The sequence below is a fragment of the Anas platyrhynchos genome, chromosome 3, assembly GCF_047663525.1.
Source record: "Anas platyrhynchos isolate ZD024472 breed Pekin duck chromosome 3, IASCAAS_PekinDuck_T2T, whole genome shotgun sequence".
Lineage (NCBI taxonomy): Eukaryota > Metazoa > Chordata > Aves > Anseriformes > Anatidae > Anas > Anas platyrhynchos.
The window spans coordinates 31,905,076-31,926,871 of NC_092589.1; the positions used below are offsets into that span (position 1 = coordinate 31,905,076).

Sequence of the window (21,796 nt, forward strand, 5' to 3'; positions counted from 1 at the left end):
AACCTAAAATAGTTGGTTATGAACCTCAACGTAAGACAGGAGAGACAAATCCTAAATCTTAGTGCAAATATGCTTTTCAGTAGTTGTGTTTTGCTTATCCCCCATAGCTGAACATGAGAAGCATTCAAGAAATCCAAGCTGGAAATGGAAAAAAAAGTAATAATGATAATAAAAAAAACAAGGTCCACAGTTACAGACAAAAAAAATATGTAAAAAATAAAATCAGACAAATCCCCTTTATTCTCTTCTACACTGTCTTTGCCCACTTAGCGCAGAGGCATACCTTTGTAACTAGGACTTAATTCAGGCACAGATGTGATAGCTTTGCAGAATCAAACAATCAACATGCAACTTTCAGCACATACTTACTTTTCAAAGTAAACATTCAAGAATAAGAACTAATTTTTTAGAAGAACTGACAAGCATTATCTAGCTTCTTTATGCTTTGCCAACTTCACCTCATTTTTACATCTCACTTCCAGGAGGCAGGCTTTTATATGAAGCTGTGTTTTCATACACTCAGAAAAAAAAATAAGTGATTATATCTTTGACAAGCCAGACTGCACGAGCATGGCAATTATACCATACTGTATGTCTCCTGAGGGACAGGAGTTAATCACATCGCAACATCATTTTGAGAAGATAAGCAATATCTTAGATGTTTTAAGGTTTTCCCTGTTCTGTACATCTAGCTGACCAAATTGGTGCCATAAACGATTGCTACCTGTGGAAAGCAAATTTTATTAAGTGAAGATAATCTGTGATATTGTTCTTTAGTCTTAGTAGCGGATGCTAGTTTTGATAACATCAATATATTGGAGGACTCAGGGCTGTGTTACAGACATAGTCAAAGAAACTCTCAAGCTCCCCAACCCATATAAAATTTTTAACCCAGGAGCACTTACCTGCCAGCTTCTGAATTTTACTTACTACCAAACAACTTCATTGGGAAGTAGCACCCCCAGGGTTTTCCCATTCTGAGTAGTCACCACCGATGTTACTAGCTCTTAGAGTGTCCCAAACTATTTCACAGAGATTGTAGAAAACACGAGGAAAAAGCAGTCTACTTAGGAACACGGATTCCATTTCACGAGGACAGTAGAAAAACACCCTAAGTAACCTGAACCTCATACTCCCCTAGAGTGGCAAGTCTTCCCATACTCCTCATGCTTCCTTTATAGCAAAGGTCAAATGATCCCCACCTGGCAGATTTCACTTCACATGTGTGGAGTCATGAGACCTTGTGGAATAGGCTCATCAACCTAGGTTTCAATGTTTAAGGTTCAATTGCTCCTTATCACTAATAGAAATAACCTGACAAGGGGCTTAGTGGTTAGAGTTGACCTAATGAATTAAATACAAAAGGCATCTGAGGCTCATATTTCTGCTAGTCATTCTGTGAGGAAAATTAGTACAGAGCCTGTTAAAATAAGATCAATAAACTTAAATAAAATAAAAAAGAAAATGACCTAAAAGGCAAAATTGTCGTCATAGATTTTCATCTGTCTAGTCACGACAGATAAAGAATATAGCAATCAGAAAGACTTTGCTTGACATTAATGTTGCTTAAATTTGCTTTTCTGAGATCTCTTCTTTATGCCGGACTTTTAAAAATCTAGCGCCATGACCTCCGACTGCAGTATTTACTTTGGCTGCACATAAACTATCATGTATAAATGCCAGGATACGGATCCTCACTCCCTGTTCAGGTCAAGGACCGGACTGAAAGTTTTGGCTTCAATTTGGTTACATGACTACATTGCTGTTGTCATGGTTTCCCCTAGCCGGCAGCTAAGCACCACACAGCCGTTCGCACAGCCGTTCATTCGCTCAAGGCTTGTAGGAGCTGTGCCGGGAGAACAATGGCAAGGCCGGGGGATAGGGCAATGGCCCAGCTGAAGTGCTTCTACACCAATGCACGCAGCATGGGTAACAAACAGGAGGAGCTGGAATCCATCGTGCAGCAGGCAGGCTACGACTTGGTTGCCATCATGGAGACGTGGTAGGACCAGTCTCATGACTGGAGTGCTGCAATGCCTGGCTATAAGCTCTTCAGAAGGGACAGGCAGCACATGGTTTGGCTCTCTATATTAGAGAATCTTTCGATGTTGTGGAACTCGAGGCTGGGAATGGCAAGGTTGAGTCCCTTTGGGTTAGGATCAGCGGGAAGGCCAACAAGGCTAGCGTCCTGGTCGGGGTCTGTTATAGACCCCCGAACCAGGATGAGGAGACGGATGAGGAGTTCTACAGGCAACTGACAGAAGTTGCGAAATCGTCGGCGCTTGTTCTCATGGGGGACTTCAACTTCCCTGACATATCCTGGAAGCACAACACAGCCCAGAGAAAGCAGTCCAGGAGGTTTCTGTGGAAGGTAGTTTCCTGATGCAGCTGGTTAGTGAGCCTACCAGGGGTGGCGCCCCACTAGACCTTCTCTTCACAAACAGAGAAGGACTGGTGGGAGATGTGGTGGTCGGAAGCTGTCTTGGGCAGAGTGACCACGAAATGGTGGAGTTCTCTATTCTTGGCGAGGCCAGGAAGGGGACCAGTAAAACCGCTGTACTGGAGTTCCGGAGGACTGACTTTGAGCTGCTCAGGACACTGGTTGGTGGAGTCCCTTGGGAGGCGGTTCTGAAGGGCAGAGGAGTCCAGGAAGGCTGGGTGCTCTTCAAGAGGGAAATCTTAATGGCGCAGGAGCGGTCTGTCCCCACGTGCCCAAAGACGAGCCAGTGTGGAAGAAGAACGGCCTGGCTCAACAGAGAGTTGCAGCCTGAGCTTAGGAGAAAAAAGAGGGTTTACAATCTTTGGAAAAAAGGGCGGGACACTGAGGAGGACTGTAAGGATGTTACGAGGCTGTGCAGGGACAAAATTAGAAAGGCCTTAGCTCATCTGGAGCTCAACCTGGCTGCTGCCGTTAAAGACAAAAAAAAATCTTTTTTCAAATATATCAATGCAAAACGGAAGATTAAGGAGAATCTCCATCCTTTACTGGATGCGGGGGGAAACCTTGTTACAAAAGATGAGGAAAAGGCAGAGGTGCTTAATGCCTTCTTTGCCTCAGTCTTTAGTGGCAATACTGGTTGTTCTCCGGATACCAAGTACCCTGAGCTGGCGGAAGGGGATGGGGAGCAGGATGTGGCCCTCACTATCCACGAATAAATGGTTGGCGACCTGCTACAGCACTTGGATGTGCACAAGTCGATGGGGCCGGATGGGATCCACCCGAGGGTACTGAGAGAACTGGCAGAGGAGCTGGCCAAGCCGCTTTCCATCATTTATCTGCAGTCCTGGCTATCGGGGGAGGTCCCAATTGACTGGTGGCTAGCAAACATGACGCCCATCTACATGAAGGGCTGGAGGGCAGACCCGGGAAACTATAGGCCTGTCAGTTTGACCTCAGTGCCAGGGAAGTTTATGGAGCAGATTATCTTGAGAGTCATCACGCAGCACTTGCAGGGCAAGCAGGCGATCAGGCCCAGTCAGCATGGGTTTATGAAAGGCAGGTCCTGCTTGACGAACCTGATCTCCTTCTATGACAAATGGACACACTTGGTGGACGAGGGAAAGGCTGTGGATGTGGTCTACCTTGACTTCAGCAAGGCTTTTGACACCGTTTCCCACAGTATTCTCCTCAAGAAACTGGCTGCTCTTGGCTTGGACTGGCATATGCTTCGTTGGGTTAGAAACTGGCTGGATAGCCGGGCCCAAAGAGTCGTGGTGAATGGAGTCAAATCCAGTTGGAGGCCGGTCACTAGTGGCGTTCCCCAGGGCTCGGTGCTGGGGCCGGTCCTCTTTAAGATCTTCATCGAAGATCTGGACGAGGGCATTGAGTGCACCCTCAGTAAGTGTGCAGATGACACCAAGTTAGGTGCGTGTGTCGATCTGCTCGAGGGTAGGAAGGCTCTGCAGGAGGATCTGGATAGGCTGCACCGATGGGCTGAGGTCAACTGCATGAAGTTCAACAAGGCCAAGTGCCGGGTCCTGCACCTGGGGCGCAATAACCCCAAGCAGAGCTACAGGCTGGGAGAGGAATGGTTGGAAAGCTGCCTGGCAGAGAAGGACCTGGGAGTATTGTTTGATAGTGGGCTGAATATGAGCCAGCAGTGTGCTCAGGTGGCCGAGAAAGCCAACGGCATCCTGGCTTGCATAAGAAGCAGTGTGGCCAGCAGGGCTAGGGAAGTGATTGTCCCCCTGTACTCGGCTCTGGTGAGGCCGCACCTCGAGTACTGTGTTCAGTTTTGGGCCCCTCTCTACAAGAAGGACATCGAGGTGCTTGAGCGAGTCCAGAGAAGGGCAATGAAGCTGGTGAGGGGTCTGGAGAACAAGTCCCATGAGGAGCGGCTGAGGGAGCCGCTTGTTCCTCCTGGAGAAGAGGAGGCTCGGGGTGACCTTATTGCTCTCTACAGGTACCTTAAAGGAGGCTGTAGAGAGGTGGGGGTTGGTCTGTTCTCCCACATGCCTGGTGACAGGACGAGGGGGAATGGGCTAAAGTTGCCCCAGGGGAGTTTTAGGTTGGATCTTAGGAAGAACTTCTTTACCGAAAGGGTTGTTAGACATTGGAACAGGCTGCTCAGGGAAGCGGTGGAGTCACCATCCCTGGGTGTCTTTAAAAGACATTTAGATGTAGAGCTCAGTGATATGGTTTAGTGGAGGACTGGTTAGTGTTAGTGTTAGGCCGGAGGTTGGACTCGATGATCTTGGAGGTCTCTTCCAACCTAGATAGTTCTGTGTTTCTGTTGCAGTCTCCCAGCTCAGAGCCAGCCACCTATTAGTCTGGCGCAACGGATTTGTGTTTTCCTTGCACTAGCTGTTCCTTCACCTCCTCTTCACATACAAGGACACGCATCTCTTTCATGCTCCTTCAGGAGTAAACAAGCCAGGAGAGATTAAAGCCTCTTTCTTCAGGTCAGTAAGATCCCTGCCTTTGGTTTCAGTGAGAATTCAGGCCCTAAAAACTCAAGTGTCTTCTGGACGGTGTTTCTTCTGGTAGGATGATTTCATTTCTCCTTTGAAGGCTTACAGGGATGTAGTAGCAAAAGCAAAGGCATAAAACGGTACCTGAGGCACAGGCTACTTTTCAGCCTGCAGCAGACTACAGGTATGATATCATCCTTCGATATCATACCTATATCATATATCATGTTATCATATCAAGAAACGTAGAAAACTGCCTGTTGCTTCTCAGGTTTCAAGTTTTCTCTTAAAAGGTGTATGCAAAGGTGTAATCAGCTGTCTGAGTACAATTCTCACGTATACATGAGCATTTTCCTCTCCCCTTCCCAACATGGAGTGCAACACTTTTCATCATACTGTTATAAATTCCGAGTCAACTTAGCTTTATGAGATTTATTTATGGGGTTAATACAAGGCAAGTAAAGAGCACTGGGTGCGCGGGGAGTCTGGGCTCCTCCAACACGCATACACGTTACATCAGGCGGCAGCTTTTTCTGCTCCTAGGCTAATACATGTTCATGACTACTTCTAGAAAAGGCAGTGTTATTATAATTAGTTCCCGGATTCCGAACCCTCCCACTGGCACATGCCTATCAGTCCCCGGTGGTCCCTCTGGGGGTCTCTCGTGCTGAAGGCTCATAGTCTTCCTCCCAGGCTTTGTCCTTCTCCTTTGTCCATCTTGGCTGGATATCAGGCTTGCCTCTAACTCTATACGAAAAAGAGAGAGAAGCACACCTTTCTACTCTGTCAGCTACTGGCAGACCTGGAGGAAAAAAAAAAAAAAAGTTGTTAATTAAAAAGTAATGTTGTTTTAAGGCATTTCACCAAATATGTTAATATTTGGTAGAAACCAGACAACAAATGAAAGGGAAGAAGAAACAGTAGAAGGTACTTGCATGACCTTAATTTACACGGCAATGGACAACAACGACAACCTGCAATGATTCAGAAGTGCCTTACACCATTCACCCTTGAGACAGAAAACTGGGATTCCCATATGATGTAAGGGGAGTGCAATCCCTCTCAAAATACAAGAGCCTGGGGGACGCTACTGAGTACTGAAAATGTTAAGGCTAGGCAGCACCGAACTCAGAGAAGGCAGGCTGAGTCTCCCTGGCCGTCCACGTAACAGACAAGAGCCTCAGCTTTTAGCCCTAAGCAACGATTCGTAGTGCCAGGCGGGGAACTAGTTCTTCTTAAGCCAGGGACCATTCCAGCATCTTTAAAGCTACAGAAAGGCTTGAAGGCTCTGTGGAATCATGTTCCTGGCGCAAAAATCTGGGGACCAGGACTGGGCAAGTGGGGCACAAGTGTGCTGGGGAGCAAGCTCTCTGGGCTGATTACCAGGGCTTTAAACTAGGTTTGATGGGGGAAGGGAGGGGAGCTAAAGGTGACAGAGAAGGGCTGGGGGAAGTCCTCACTACTGTTATAAATGGCTCAGTCTTCAAAATAGGACTATAATCAAAGTTTACAATTTATTAAAGGAATAGAGGTAGAGCAAACAGTGCTGGGTGCGCCGGGAATCTCTGCTCCACCAAGACGCACACCAGTTACATCAAGCAGCTGATTTTTATGCTCCTAGGCTAACACATATTCATTACTGCTTCTAAAAAATAAACAGGGTTATTATAATTAGTTTCCGGAATCCAAACTCTCCTACTGGAGCATGCGTAACAGTCTCCGGTGGTTCCTCTGGGGGTCTCTCATGCTGAAGGCTCATAGTCTTCCTCCCTCTGGTCCTTCTCCTTTGTCCAGCTTGGCTGTAAGAGACTTGTGCAGCATCCCCTGCAAGCTTTGTCTTTTAGTCGTTCTTCAGCTTTCCCCGTCTCCTTAGTCTCCTGGCCAGATACCAGAGACTTGCATAGTGTCCCATGCAATAGTCATAATAGTTAGCAGCTATTCTGAACCCTCCCAGGTATCAGAGACTTCAAGTAAAAGCCTACAAATACATTTCCCTTCAAGCTCTCTATTGACACGAATTGCTAAAACATTCCTTTGCAAGGTACAAGAACTACATACATGTACATTAACCACTCTGTTTTTCTTAGACTTGTGCTTATAGAAGGGTCTGTAGGACAGAAGGTCCCATTCATCATACCATTCAGCCCTAGCATTGTTCCATACTGCCGCGGATCAGATGAACACATTTCACACCACTGCCACTGTTGAAGACAGGGAAAAACTTCTGAGCTCTCCCATAGGATTGTCTGAGGGCTCCTCAGAGAAGGTAGCGTTCCCAATCCCCCGTCCAGTATCCTCTTCTTGCATCCCCCCGGGGTAACTGTACCTGCTGCTTCCCTAAAGTGCCTGTGCACGGAGCGTGGGAAATAAACAGGATGAGCTCAAGGTCTGCGTTCGGACACAGGGCCACGATCTCATTGCGATCACACAGATCAGGAGGAGGAAGTCGACGAGGCCTTCTACGAGCAGCTGCTAGTAGCCTCACAATCACGAGCTCTGGCCCACATGGGGACTTCAATTACCCAGACATCTGCTGGGTAAGCAATTCGAACAGGCACGAGCAGTCCAAACGGTTCCTACAATGCGGTGAGGACAATTTTCTGATGGATCTGGGAAACTGCAGGTCAGTCAGTCTCACCTGTGTCCCTGGAAAGGTATTGGAGCAGCTTGCTTGGGATGCCACCCCGGACCAGGACTGGAGTCCCGCTCCGAATTTTCTCAGAAAGAAAGTTCTGTGCACCAATTTTCCCATTTCCAGTGTTAAGGGTTGCCAAAGCACGTCTCTGTGGTATATAGAGTTTGTACTGGTTGCACTTCACCCATTAGGAGAGATGCACTGAAACTCACTTTTTTTTTTTTTTTTTTTTTTTTTTTTTTTGATAGAAACACGTCATTCTTTTACTATACAGAAAGTAAAATACTTAGTGAACATTATTGTATTTTTTTGCACTGGTGGGTTTGCTGAGAGTGTCACGAATATGTTGTTGCATATGTTAATTCTATGCTTTGTGTGCTGACAGAACTCATTCTTAAAATAAAGCTGCCCTCCTTTGAGAAAAGTAATGCATATTATCAGGGGTGGTTTTCTTTACTAGGAATGTTTGTGTGTGGCATCAGCAGGCACGAGTAGTTTAATAATAACTTAGTGAAAGATTAAGCCATTTGGGCCAGCAGTCATTTCAGCTTGGTGTGTCCCGCTCATTGTAGGCTTCTCCTGCCCCTCCCATTCTTTGCTGTAACCCGGCGCCGCTGCTGCACTGAGCTGATTCCCATATTGATAAGCCCTGGGGCCAGGCTGGATCACTGTGTACAGTTTTGGGGTGTGGAAGGGCAAGTTCGTGCCGCAGTGCTGTCAGTGGTGCTGCTGGGGCACCGAGGTGCGTGTGGTGGCCGCGAGCACACGAACAAAAACCTCGCTGTGGGGCGGCCGCTCCCGGGCCCGCCCTCCCCCCAGCCTACAGCTCCCGTCAGGCCTCGCTCCGCTTCGCGCGGTGCCGCGCCCTTGTTTTGCGCCGCGAGGCATGCTGGGAGCTGTAGTCCCTCCGCGGCGCTGTACCCGCCTCCTATTGTGGCCCGGCCCGCGGCGCGCCGGCAAGGGCGGGCGAGGAGGAGGGGGAGGAGGAGGAGGAGGGGGCGGTCGTCGGGGCGTCGCCGCCGCCATGGCCGGTTGTTGTCAGTCGCTGGCAGCGGGGCATGGCGACGGCGGTGAATGAATTCCCCGGGCGGCCGAGGGAAGAAGAAGGGCTCAGGCGGCTGCGGCTCCGCGGCCTCCCCCTCCCCGCAGCCCGGGCCGGCTCCCCCCGTGCCGCCGGCGGGGGCGGCGGCTGCAGCGGGGTCCCCCCGGTGCCCCCGGTCGCCGTCGGCGCAGAAGCGGAGCCTGTACTACTTCTCCTACCCGCTCGTCGCCGCCTTCGCCCTGCTGCGCTTCGTGGCCTGCCAGCTGGGGCTGCTCCTCGCCTGGCTCTGCGAGCGCCTCTCCCGCGGCGCCCTCATGGCCGCCAAGGGCGGCGGGGCCGAGCCCGGCGGGGCCGAGCCCGGGGGGGCGGCCGAGAGGGTGCGGGCCTGCCACAAGCGGGCCTTCGAGTGCATCTCCCTGGCGCTGCGCATCGACGAGGACGAGAGAGGTGAGGCGGAGCTCCGTGCCCAGCGGCAGGCCTCGGGGTGCTCCCGGCACGGCTCGGAGGAGGAGGAAGGAGGCTGGAGCAGTGTGAGGGGCCCTCGGTGACAGGGGCCATAAAAGCCAGTGTGTGAGTCTGGCGGTGCCTCCACAGCTGGGGAGTGGCGGTGGAAATCTCTGGGGAGGGGGAAAAAAAAAAAAAAAGAGCGTCATGTGCATCATGGTTAGCTGCCAGGAGATGCGCGGTTCGGGGCGCTGAGGCTTGCAGGAGGTGAGGTAGCGCCGTGCCCCAGGGGTGGCCGTGGCCATCTCAGTGCCAAGTAGCCAAGCGCTCAGCTGGCAGATGCAAGCCACAGCAGGTACCTTGGTGCTTCTAAGGGTAAACCTTCAGATCCTGAGCCTTGTCAGTGGTTTGCCTCATGGATACTTTGTCACATAGGAATTAGGTGCACAGGTCATGTATTTAAAACAAAAAAAAAAAACCTCTGCTGCTAGCACAAACGGTTGCAAAGCTGTTTTAACCCTGCAAACGCAGTATCCATCTCATGGAGAAGGAGCTCACTTTGTTTTAATGCATAGCCTTGTGCATAGCCTTGTTATTTGTTTATCTGTTTTTATTGGCTGTACCACTGGAATGTGTGGCATAGCTTTTAATTTATTTGTTAATTAAATAGATTTTCATAAATTCCAACAGAAAATAATATGCCAGGTATAGTATATGAACATTGGGATTTCTGGACTGCTTAATACCCTGTCAGTTACGTGGAGTTGTTGCTGTTCTGGAGGCTGTGCATACTTCAGTAGCTATCATATCAGTTCTGATAACTTATACTCCTAAATTATTGTTGAGTTGTTTGTTTTTTTTTGTCTTTTTTTGCTTTAGTATTTTCAAAATCAAGCTTAATACTTCATTTTTCTCTGGGTAACCACACCGAGGCAGCAGCAACTGTGGTGAGTTTTATGGAAACCCCAGCGAGCAGCTGGGCACCTGCAGAGCTGCTCATGTATTCCTTTCAGCAGGGTCAGAGGAGAGCAGAAGTGAGAAAACCTGTAGGCTGGCATGAAGGCAGTTCCATGAGTGAAGGAAAGGGGAGGAGGGAACAAGTGATGGAAAGGCAATTGCTCACGACGTATTTGCACACAGAGCAATGCCTAGCCAGTTTCTGAGCAATGAAGGTCAGCCCCCTACACATACACCAGCCCTGTTCTTCCCCTACCTGAGTTTTTATTTCTGAGTGTGGCATTATATGACACGGAATATCCCCGTGGCCAGTTTGGGTCGGTTATTCTGCTGCTGCACTCCCAAGGGACTAGAGTGAGAAGAAGAAATCCTTGAGGCTGTGCAAGTAGCATTCAGCAACAGCCAAAACATTGGAGCGCTGCCAGCGCTGGTGTAGTCACAAATCCAAAACAAAGCTGCGGACAGGCAGCTATGAAGAAAACTAACTCCTTCCTGGCACATCAGAGACTCGTTTCATGTCCTCATCAGTGAGAGCTGGGAAATTGTTCCGTTTGGACCCAGAGCACGGCCCCTGCAAGCAGCTCGGCTGGCTGTCTCGCTTTCAAAACTCCAGCTAGAAGGTGGAAGCGGGATTTTAACGATGTGCTGGGCACATTTCAGCTGCTCTTCAGAATAGCAAAGCAATTCAGGCAATAGCAAAGGTGTCTGGAATCGTCTCCAGTTTGATTTCTGATGGCTTTCAGCAGCACTGAATTTACACTGCAGTTGAAACTGCTTCTGTAGGTGACTGGGGGAAACTTAAAAAAGGCTGCGGAGGAGATCAAAGTCACAGCTTTTGCTATCTCATTTCAGTAGTGCTCTTTAGCAGTCGGGATATGTGATACTGGTGGGGAGAGGGCAAAAATAAAGCGATTCCCAAGGTGTGTGATGTACGCAGCTCTAGGGAGGCGCTGCTCCTGTGGTTTCTGTTGTTAAAAGAGCAAAGTAAGGAATTGCCTCCCCATGGTAACTTGCCAAATGTTGCTAAAAGATTTTTGCATCTGCAGAGGAGGAAGAGAAAAACCTTAAGAGGCTTCTGGAAATGTATTTAAATATTTTCCTGGCACTGCAGTTTCATAGAAGATAGGTTTGGGAGTGAAGTCACGAAAAGGTTTGAATGCAGAAGCAACACAATCTTTGGTACCTGGTATTCAGGAATATTTTTGTTATCTTTTCTGAAAAGGGGGTAACCAAGATTTCATTCTAGGTATATTTTTTCATTTTTTTTTCCTAGTACTGGTAGCTTGTTAATGCTAGTCAGGTTTAAGTTGTGATACCTCATGTGCTACATTCCTTTGTGAAAAAGCACGCTCAGTTATGACATTGCTACCTTAAGAGTGCATGCTTCAGTGCGCAGTGAAATATATCCTGAATAGAGAGTATTTATAGAAAGGGAGGGATGGGAAGTAGATGGGAGTATCTTTGTGATAGGGCACTTGATCTCAGGGTGCCAGGTGGTGCGGGTTCGGTGTGGGTGTGCTCATTGCTGCATGTGCTGTAATTTCCCTTTTGGACGCTGTTGGTACACTGGCGTGCTCCCAGTGCTATGTGCGTTTTATTTCACGGAGAAGCTGACGTTCACCTGCAATACAGCAGTTTCGTGATAGGATGAACAAAGACATATTGCTGTGGCAAATGAGCTGCTGTACAAAATTAACCAGAGGAAAGGTATCTCCTTTCACTTGGGGAGTATCTCAGGCTCATTGGTTTCCTTCCTGAATTTCCATGCTTCCAGTGTTACTGTGTTGATGAATATCATTGGAAGATTAAAAGGCATGGCTTGGTTTGATGTTCCAGAAAGAAAAATAATGTTAACTTTACCATTTCTGTTGTGAATATGTGTAGGATACCTTATTTTATTTTAATTTTTCTATGTATATATATATTTTTTTTTAGGTGAGATGATCTCTTTAAGGTAGATGGAGAAGGATTCCTAAATCAGGCAAAAGTGATTTGAGGCTGGTGTAATACCTGTTTATAATAGAAAAGCTTATTTGAAACTACATAGCTACAAAGTTGACAGTGTCCCTTTAAATGTTTCTTTAAATCATAGAATTTTGTTCCAATATATCTTCCTTCATGTTACTTGTTTTACACAATTAGATGGAACCGTTCCTGAGCTTCAGTTCGCTGCGCAAAATAATGGGTTCACTTCCTTTTTAAGCAGGACAAAAGGAACAAGCTGTTGAATGGTATAAGAAGGGAATTGAAGAACTGGAAAAAGGAATAGCTGTCTTAGTTGTTGGTCAAGGTAAGCCAGTTTTGGGTTTTGTGGGAAAGATTTGCCTTATTGATTAATTCTGGTTTATGGCTTCCTCAAAGCAAGAAACCGATACCGCTAAATATGGGAGGTGCTAGGAACAGCCTGCTGTATGAATTTATATGGGTGTATTTTTGTTTCAGCTGTAGGTGCACACTGGTCCGTTTGTCTGTGCTACCTTAACATTCTGGTCTGCAATGCATGGGACTCCTACTCCAAATATTCTTGTGTTGTACAAAGTCATAAGCAGTTCATGAAAATAAGTCTTAAGTAAAATACCTTCTTTCTGAATATTTTGGCATTCCCATTAAGAGTTAGGTTTTGGTTTTCCAAAACTGACAGTAGTGGAGTAGTTCATGTCTTCACTTACTGTCATTTGGAATGGCCTGATGTTGTATTTCTGGATAGCTTATGCCAAAATATCAGAACGCTTCCAACACAGGAAGAAAGTCTGTGTATATGGAAACATTTTAAGCTGTAGTCTAGAAGGAAATATGCACCATGGAGAAGTAGCTGTAGTGAAGGACTCAGTAAGAACCTCTGTCCTCAAAATAAGTGTGTGTGTGTGTCTGTGTGTCTCTCTCTCTCTCTCTATATGTACATATATATACATATATATGTATGTGTATATATATGTATAAAAAAAAAATGGCAAAGCAATCTTACATTTTGTTTTGCTTTCCTGACTGCTGTTTTCTCAGGTATATTTAGAAATGCTTGTGAACAGTATATGCTGACATTTTTCTTATCGAACAGCACCAGTGGCATTTGATACAACCTAAATTGCAGAATTGGGAGGAGGAAAAAAAAAAAGCTTGACTTGAACAGACCACTTTTAAAGTGGTGATATCGTTGCCTGTAATTCTATGCCTTTTGAAATGTAAAGGGACACGGTCAACTGAATTTAAGTTTCTTAGTTTTGTCAAAATGAATGATTTTGAATTATACTTGCCTCTCAGTCACTTTTCAAGCTTTTTGAAAATTTAATTTATATGACTGCTGTTTAGAAAAATGTAGTGAAAAGGAGCATATATTAGGTCAGCATGAAGTGTCAGAGAACGGGTTCACACCTCTCTACAAGCGGTATTGTAAAAGAGACAGTGACAACTAACTTGAAAACTTTATTTAATCAAACTAAATTTGGTTAAATAAAAAGCTTCATTAGTTTTGCAGTGCCACTTCTTAGTGGAGGGGTTAGCTAAGGGGTGGGAGGGAGAAAAGGGATGGCTGGATGTCAGTTTTGTAGCTCTTTAATAGGTTAATTTGCCAAATTGTGTTTTAACATTGATTTTTCTTTGTAAGGTGATCAGTGTGAACGAGCTCGACGTCTGCAATCTAAAATGATGACAAATTTGGCAATGGCCAAGGATCGCTTGCAGCTTTTAGGTACCAGTTACAATTCATGACTTTGGAAAGTTTTTCATTACTTGCACAAGTTGATGTAATGCGTTCTTCTAAACTATGACTTGTGATTTTTAAAGTGAAGAAGTCATTCTCTGTGTAGGCTCTCTTAAGTTTGGTTTTTAGCTGAGTATAAGTAATATTTGTCAATGCTGTTGAGTTCTGAAATTTCCTTAGAAAATAGGTGTAAAGGTAACTGAGAAGTCTTTTTACCACAGCATGCTTGACTTGTAAACTGGACGAGTGTTACAGATGTTGGAGTTAGTTTAGGATTTCTGTGTCAGAACTGTAGTAGAACTTGTGATATATTGCTGATCATGAGTGATAAGTGCACCTTCTGCAAGTGTAACGTCTTATTCCTCTTAGTTTTGCTGTCACATTTACAAACAAAAATATCCTGATTGTTCATATGTACTTACATATATACATAAGTAATAATTCTTCAGCATTATGTAGACCATAAGGTTGTGAAATCCTAATTCTTGTAATCTTTTTTTCTGGTAGTGTTCTATTTAATACCTAGCAGGTAAGATTACTTCTTTTCAGAAGCATAATGTTGCATAGTTTGGGCTTTACTGAATTTAAGTGGTGTATGTAAGCTCTTAATGGAGAGAGTAAAGCAGGCAGTCTTGGCAGTGACATCTTACGGACATCTTATGATAAACAGAGAAAAGCCCTCCCTTCAACTCACAAATCCACAGCTTTGTGTGCTGTATCCTCTACCTTGAGAGGTTTGAAGATGCTTCCAGTTCAGTAAGTAGAGTGGAAATAAGGCTATATATTGTTCTGTTAGGGTAGAACTAACAAAAACACTGTTTAACTTGCACGTTTGTAGCTTTATTCTTGCACTGGGGTCTTCTCAGTTCTACTACCGGCCTCTCCTAGCAGCATGTAGAGCTGACAGGAAAACTTACTTTTTTTCTGTGGTTATACTTTGTGAGTGGTGATTGTCGTGGTTGTCATAACATCTCTGCCAAAGTGAATTCTTCTGGTTTCTGTTGAGTTCCTGGTGTCCTTAGCTCTTTTTGTCAAGATACGAAGGGAAGGTGGAATAAAGGAGGCATGTCTGTAGAACCTTAGTATGTGCAGAAAAGACATCTCACCTACAAACTGCTATTTTGCTCATTAGGGTTGGGGCTGACTCCCAGAGGTAACAGAAACTAAGCAACAAAAAATTGAAAACGATTGCATGCTAGCAGTATTCAATAAGGCAGGGCTTGTTGCTGACATCCTAATTGCAAGAAACTGATTCCTTCAATTCACTGTTCTCTGAACCTTGAAGTAATAATGTGTCAAATTTTGTGGGTAGTGCTTCATCCTTGCTTGAGTCCCGGCAGTAGCATTTACGAAGAAGAGTTGCTCACTTGCTGTGCTCTGATTGAGAGGATAAAATGGGTAAACTTTGCATATGAACCTGAAGTCAGTTGAGGTCAAGCTGGTATCCTCATCTTTACCACCATAAAGTCTGATCACATGCTATTTGTATTCTTCATTCAGTGTGCAAGTTGAAAGGTAAGCAGGTAAAATAGTGTTTATTGCATAAGTTGCTGTCCAATATGATTTCCTATTTTATTTACTTTGACACTATTCGAGGCTTAGTACTTTGTTCAGCTTAGGCTCTTGTTCAGTGTGCACAAAGAAACTGCCTCAAGCAAATAGATGGGAGCAAACCTTGGATAGGAAGGAGCAAGTGAAATCATCTGTCATGTATGAAGGAAAAACATGTTGTTTGGAGAGATTTTTCCAATTGACTTAAATCCCTACAGCCTTGATTGTTATAGATCTACTTGAGTAATACATGCTTGATTTTACAAGTCATTTTACAGGAATTTGTGGAAATTTAAGGTGATCTAGAGTTGAATGGCATGTATAGGTCTAAACATAGCTCTGAGCTTGCTACTTAGGGTAACAAATTATCTGGAAGCTTTCCAGTGGTGGGTAACAAATTATCTGGAAGCTTTCCAGTGGTGCCTAGAGGTGCCTGTGTAATGGAGCTAAACCTGAGGCTCGTGAGGCTCTTAATTCTGAAGATCAAGGAGTAAACTTTTTTCTCTTGTTATGGGGATTTTCCCTGTTTCTTAAGGGAGAATGAAATAAGTCTTTTATTGCATTAGCTAGAAGGATCAGACATGTTTAAAGTAGACAATAATGTCAGATACCCTGTTTGATAGACAAAGATGTGATTGCAGATTGCTTAAATAAAATTCAATTAAGTCAAGCTCAGTGACATTGGTAATATATAGAAAATGAAAGTTAAGTTGTATGGATTATAACTGTCACTGACAAGCACTCGTTGTTCTGTCTTTCCAAGTGCGTTGGATCATCAATGTAAGTTTAAGTTACATGACACTGCTGATGGTAGTGGTGGTCTTGGCATTCCTATTTTGATCTCTATTTTATCTTGTTGTAAATTAGTGTCTGGTGTTCTGTTCGCTGAAGCTGAAGGTACTCCAGGAAGGCTTCAGTGGACCTCAGGGTGACTCAGGCACTCTGGCAGTTCAGTGAGTTCTGCTGCCTGTCAGGGGCTTCCAAATGCTACCACACTGAATTGGTGGGGGCCCTGGAGAGAGACTCAGTGTACAGTGTTTTAAGGGATGCTAGCTGTGCAGTAATTAAGATGAATAGAGAAATCCTGCTCTGATAGCCTTCATAGATCTGATTGCTCCTGGATGGCTGGTCACCCATATTAGAATTGTTATCTGTTTTCCACTGTCAATACAAAAACTCAGTGTTTTTTTCTTCATAAAGATAGATAATCACAATGTCCAGCGCAACACTACTCAAGTTTAAAGCTGTGTGTGTTTTGCACCATCTGTGTTCTTCAATTTCAGAGAGATTTTCTGTGAGGGGACAGATTTTTGTCAGCACAAGTACATTTCGGTGTACTATGTGTAGCTTCAGGTGCTCTGCTTGAAAGATCTGTGTGGCACATAGCTCCAGTATCTTCCACCAATATCCTATTTGGTAATAATTCTTCACATGGTATAGATGTGAGCTTTAGTGGACACCTTCTGGGGCTCTTCTAGCTTCTTGGAGGTGCTGTTTTTGCTTTGGGCTTGTGTTACGTCATGATTTCTCTTACTAGAAATCAGTTACCTTGAACTCATTGCTAAACGTAATGTTGCATGAATAAGATTACAGCTGCAGTGGTGTTTATTTATTAGGATTATGCCAATGTTGTATCACTAAGGAGAAATAATGAGATTCTGTAAACAATTGTTATCCTTTTTTTTCCTAATGCCTAGAGACATAGGAAAAAAGCATTAAAATGAAAGGTGATAGTATCCTATTAATCCCCTGGAATAATATTTAATAGCTTTATTTATTCCAGAGGGCTCTGCAGCTACACTGCCTCTTAAGAAAAGTGATATAATTGCATGATGTTGTTTTATGTGCAATAACAAAACTGCATGCTAATATGTAATGTGATGGGAGGACACTATGTGAATTGAAAGAGGGCAACTTCTGGATTACTTTGTTGTTGTTGCCGTTTTGGAGTTCCTAAATCTATGCAACTGTTTTGGATATAGCAATTGATAAGTGCAGTAAAACCCCAGTCTCAGATTGCATTTGAGATTGCATTGCAAATCTCAATTTGCAGTGAAGCAAGTGGGATCTCCTGAATTCCTGCCCAAGCCAGTTGATTTTGTTATGTTTACTCACTAGAGCTTTCTTCATACAGTTCAGAAAATAAACCCTGGGTGCCTGTACTAATCTGAAGTTTGGATTTTCATACTTGCCTGTGGTTGCTAACCTTTCACTCTAAACTACCTGTCATTCATTTTGGATGTTATTAGTTGGATGTAATCTTTTAAACAACTGGATATGAAGGTACTTTTTGGGAAAGCTGCAGTGTGAGTGATCTGCAAAAGAAGGAAGGAATCAAACAGTCTGGGAAGAGAACTGTGCTAGATAAAGAAGCAGATTTAAGGAAGTGGTTTTGCTTACTGGTTCTATGCTTGACAAGCTCTGAACGGCAGTCCCCCCTCCAGTCAGGGAGTTTACATTCTTGAGTGTAAACTTTCTCAGTAGAATTCAGCTTCTTCTGCAGAAGTTCTTCGTTGCCAGAGGACCTCCCTCCTCTACTTGGCCACCTGTTTTCCTGCACCTTGCTGACCAAGTACGCCTTGCAACCTTACCTTTTGTTTTTACAAAAAGGGGGGGGTGCAAAATAAAGGCGGAAGATCTTGTAATGGAGCTCAAAAGCAAGGTCTAGGGTGGTTTCCTTTTTTTTTTTTTTTTTTTCCCCCAACTGCAGTGGTACAAGCAGGACTGGTGAGCTATACAGAACAAATAGACCTGAGACTTAACTCTTGTTTCAGTGGGGTTTGCAGCCTTGTACCTTTTTGATTTACGCTTCGGCTAGTTTATCATGAGTTCAAGTTCATTTCTTTTTCCTTAATCTTTAGTCTTTTAAATCTTGTATTCAGATGTTTCTGCAGTTAATCCTCTTAGAGAGCACAGCTTGCGTGACAGTTTTATTGACTTCCTTTTTCAATTATATTTCTAAATAGAAGTCTTTAAAGACATCTTTATCGTGTCTACATGGTGTTTTTATTGAATAAATGAGGTTTCTGTAAAACATAGATTGGCTATTACTACTTCAGTGAAACATTTAATATGTAGAAAAATGACAACTGCAAGGAGTCTTCAAAAGTAAGACTGTGGGGAGGACTTCGAGAACCGGGTTATCAACACAAATCTTAGTAAATGAAATTTGAATTAATCCTGATCACAGCTTGTGGCAAGTAACTACAATCACTAAACTGGAAAGATAGTTTTAATGAACTTCACCATAAATTACTACTTTTTAAGCAGTTTTCGTTCATGTACATACTGACAGAATTTTCTTTCAACATTGCTGAACATGTAGAATAGATAGAAATAGTACTTTTTATCTTTAACCCTATGCTGAGTGTAACAAAGCCGAAGCTGACATTTGTGTGTTTGACATACATAAGTTTTCTTGGTTCATTTTTGGTTTTTGTTTGTTTATTTTGTCCTTTTTCCTCCCTTCCCCTCTGTCTGTTATGTAGAGAAGCTGCAGGCAGATTTGCAAATTTCCAAGCCGCAAATGGAGGTCTATAATGACAGTACTAACCTGGCATGCCGCAATGGACATCTCCAGTCAGGTGGGTTTGGTTTTACCAGCACCTAACAATTAAGGGGATGTTGTTCAGTTTTTGGTATACTACGAGGAAAAATATGCTATGCTGCGTGTTGGCCCCTCAGACTTAAAAAAAAAAAAAAAAGGTTCATATTTCTGTTTTTGTAAAGGTTTTACATTAAATACATCACATCCTTTCTATGGCTTTGACAACACTGTTTTATTTTGTAGTATGAAGTTCTGTCTTAAAGTAACTATCCTTGTTTCCAATTCATTAAATCAAATATTAGAATCCAAAACTACGTACAAAGACCACATTTTAGAAAATTACTTCTCATGTTATTTATTTAAAGGAATTAAACCTGTTTTAGAACGTGTCAAAAATCAATGTAGGATATATAGGCTATTTAGTGTGCCTACATAAGCAGCTCTTCCTTTATGATATTGTGAGAGTGAATGTGCGTTTGTGTTAAGTCTCCTTACATTTCAGGGACTTTTAAGCTGGCAAAGTGATACACAGTTAAAAACAAAGGGGAAAAATGCTTGTGCTAGAAGGATGTTTTTATCCTTTCCTGGAAGTAAATCTCTGTTGGTCTGTGTACAAGGAGTGAAGTTACTGTGATGTTTGTGAATTGTTTTCAAGGAATGTTTTAAGCCAGCAGTGAGCTATGAGATCATGGATGTGATAATTTGTACAGTAGACCATAACATAGCGAAATTAAGTGCAATAGTGAGCCAAGAAGCAACAGAATTCACAAAGCTTGTCTATTGAGTGAAGAGTAGTATTCAGGTTTTCAAGTAATTAAACTTGAAGCTTAGTGTAAATCACATGCTTTTTTTTTTTTATTATTATTTTCAGCACCATTCCTAGTTCTGAAGTCGTCTTAGTGTTTGCTTTATTCTTTCTGATGTATGAGGAGTTAAACTAGTGGAACTATGAATGCAGTGATATAAAGGTGCTTAACAAAACACAGTATTTTTTGTCAAAACGGCATTTGTAGAAAAGATGTAGCAAAAGTGGTTCTTTGTTGTAAGCTTCTACGTAGACCCTACATAGACCAAACTTGAGAAAACTTTAGTTTAAACGATCCGATAAAACCACTTTACTTTTACCAGATTGGCTAAAGATTGAATGAGTAAATATATGCGTACACACAAACGTTGATAACATGCTCCATCTGATTCAATGTGAACAGCTTTTCTTAAAACTCATTCCTTCTGATTTTTTTTGTTTATTTTCTCAACATAATCTCAGAACAGGATGCTGCAGAAGAAGGTCAGCCTGAACCTTCTTTCCTGTTAGAACTGTTACTTGAGTTACTTCCATTTGTCAGTTTAAAAAAAAAAAAAAATAAAAAAAAAAAAATTAGTATCTACTGGAGATGAAGAAACACTCTAACACTCTGCCTGCTCTTGGTTTCGGAAAAGCTAAAGGCTGTGTCAGATGGGTGCTGCAGAGTCCCTCTTGCAGGAATGTAGGCTAACCAAGAATCCTTCATATACTTAGCTCGGTGGGAACTGAGAGGAGGCAGAATGAGTGATTAATTTCAGCAAGATGTCTGGAGGCTTGTTCCATTTCCATTTGCCATTTACCTTGCAAAAGCTAAATTTTGGTTTCATAACATGGAAGTCCAGATGTTTACCCAAAGTACTGAACTTTCCCTGCAGCTTTTAGATCCCTGCTAGGGCTGGAAAAGTCAGCCTATTAATTGTCCTGTGAATTCTTTTTAAGAGGTTCTTGCTGCGTTCTCTCTCTCTCTCTCTCTCTCTCCCTCTCTCTCTCCCTCTCTCTCTCTGAGTCTTGTTTATGTCGGTGCTGTGCTTACTTCTTAAAGTATTAGTTCTGCTTCAGTCTGTTAATTGTTTTGCTATTGTGCTTCCTTAATGCATCTTGTATTAAGGATGGTGTTTTTCACACTGACAGCTGCACTTATTTAAAAGAATGCAAAATACACAATAAATCCTTAGAAAAAACATAACAAATAAACTAGCAGGTCACTTGGGATTGGGTTACTGAGAAAGCAGAGGTACTAAGACAGAAGAGTCAGGTGTAAGGTTCATTTTTCTGTCTCTGTGAAGTATTACCTGTGCTGTTGCCTAATAAAGCTGGGCTTTTGATAAGTCTAGCATTTCAGGAGGTATGACGTACAGTCATTTGTTTTTAATGTCAAGAAGGGGCCTTTTTGCAGAAGGACTGAAACATAAGAAATGTTTTCCTTCATTTGCTCTTAAAGCAGGGACTCCCTACAGCATCTTTTTGCAACTTAATTCTGCCTGGTATTATATTTTTACTTTTATAGTGCACAATTCCTACATTTCCAGAGTGTTAATGATTTGAGATTCTTGCTTCTTTCAAGATACTATTTCTATCCGCCTTCTAGATAAACATACTTGATTCTAGCAAATGTGACTAACTATCCCTGTCGTCTTCATTCACCACTTTCTAACTGAACTGAACACTTGGAAATTCTTCTTGAAAATGTATGTTATGGGAGTTCTATAAAACTACGTTACAGCCATATCACCTGCCCTTCAGCTGCAGGAGACTATACAGTAACTTGTCTTAGGAGTGTTAACAAGTAGCTTCAACCCAAAGCTTTATCTTGGAATAAGTATTTATATTTTAATATCCATCATTCTTGTTCTCATAGCTGTCTTGAATCAAATGTAAAACAATTTAGCTGGATCTCTTTCTTCAGACATGCTTGTTTTCCTTTGTGTTGTGTGTGTTTGTTTGTTTTTAGTGTTGTTGTTTTTAAGTGAGGTGCAGAAGATTATACCAATCTTGCTAAAGGCAATACAAGATTGTTAGTGCTGGAGTAATTCCAGTATACCATTTTACACTTCAACCATAAATCTCAGCATGATATGCAGTCAGCAAAGGTGTGATATTTCTCTTTATCCTAAAGTTAGTTTGGCACAAATAACTAGTGTTTATTTTAGTTTTCACTTGGTAAGATTTGCTAGTATCTCTCTAATGGTGTGCATATATTGGCAACG

General features: G+C 43.3%; 1 protein-coding gene and 1 long non-coding RNA gene across 7 annotated transcripts in view; one reads left to right on the forward strand and one right to left on the reverse strand.

Annotated features, from left to right (window-relative positions):
* Positions 1-5,309: 5,309 nt before the first annotated feature.
* Positions 5,310-8,944, reverse strand: LOC113843145 (uncharacterized). Its single transcript, XR_005264342.2, has 2 exons — positions 8,807-8,944; positions 5,310-5,713 (listed from the first exon to the last, which is right to left on the reverse strand). It is a non-coding gene; the product is annotated as an uncharacterized lncRNA (long non-coding RNA).
* Positions 8,478-21,796, forward strand: part of SPAST (spastin) — a 37,351-nt gene continuing 24,032 nt past the window's right edge. Inside the window, exons 1-4 of one of the 6 annotated variants that reach the window (XM_038176611.2) lie at positions 8,480-9,035; positions 12,193-12,279; positions 13,591-13,674; positions 18,726-18,821. In XM_038176611.2, the coding sequence (XP_038032539.2) occupies positions 8,621-9,035; positions 12,193-12,279; positions 13,591-13,674; positions 18,726-18,821 (682 nt within the window). In that variant the 5' untranslated portion in view covers positions 8,480-8,620. Of the gene's footprint in view, positions 9,036-12,192; positions 12,280-13,590; positions 13,675-18,725; positions 18,822-21,796 lie in introns of all 6 variants that reach the window. The other 5 variants (XM_038176612.2, XM_038176613.2, XM_038176614.2 and 2 more) reach the window with 5 other exon arrangements.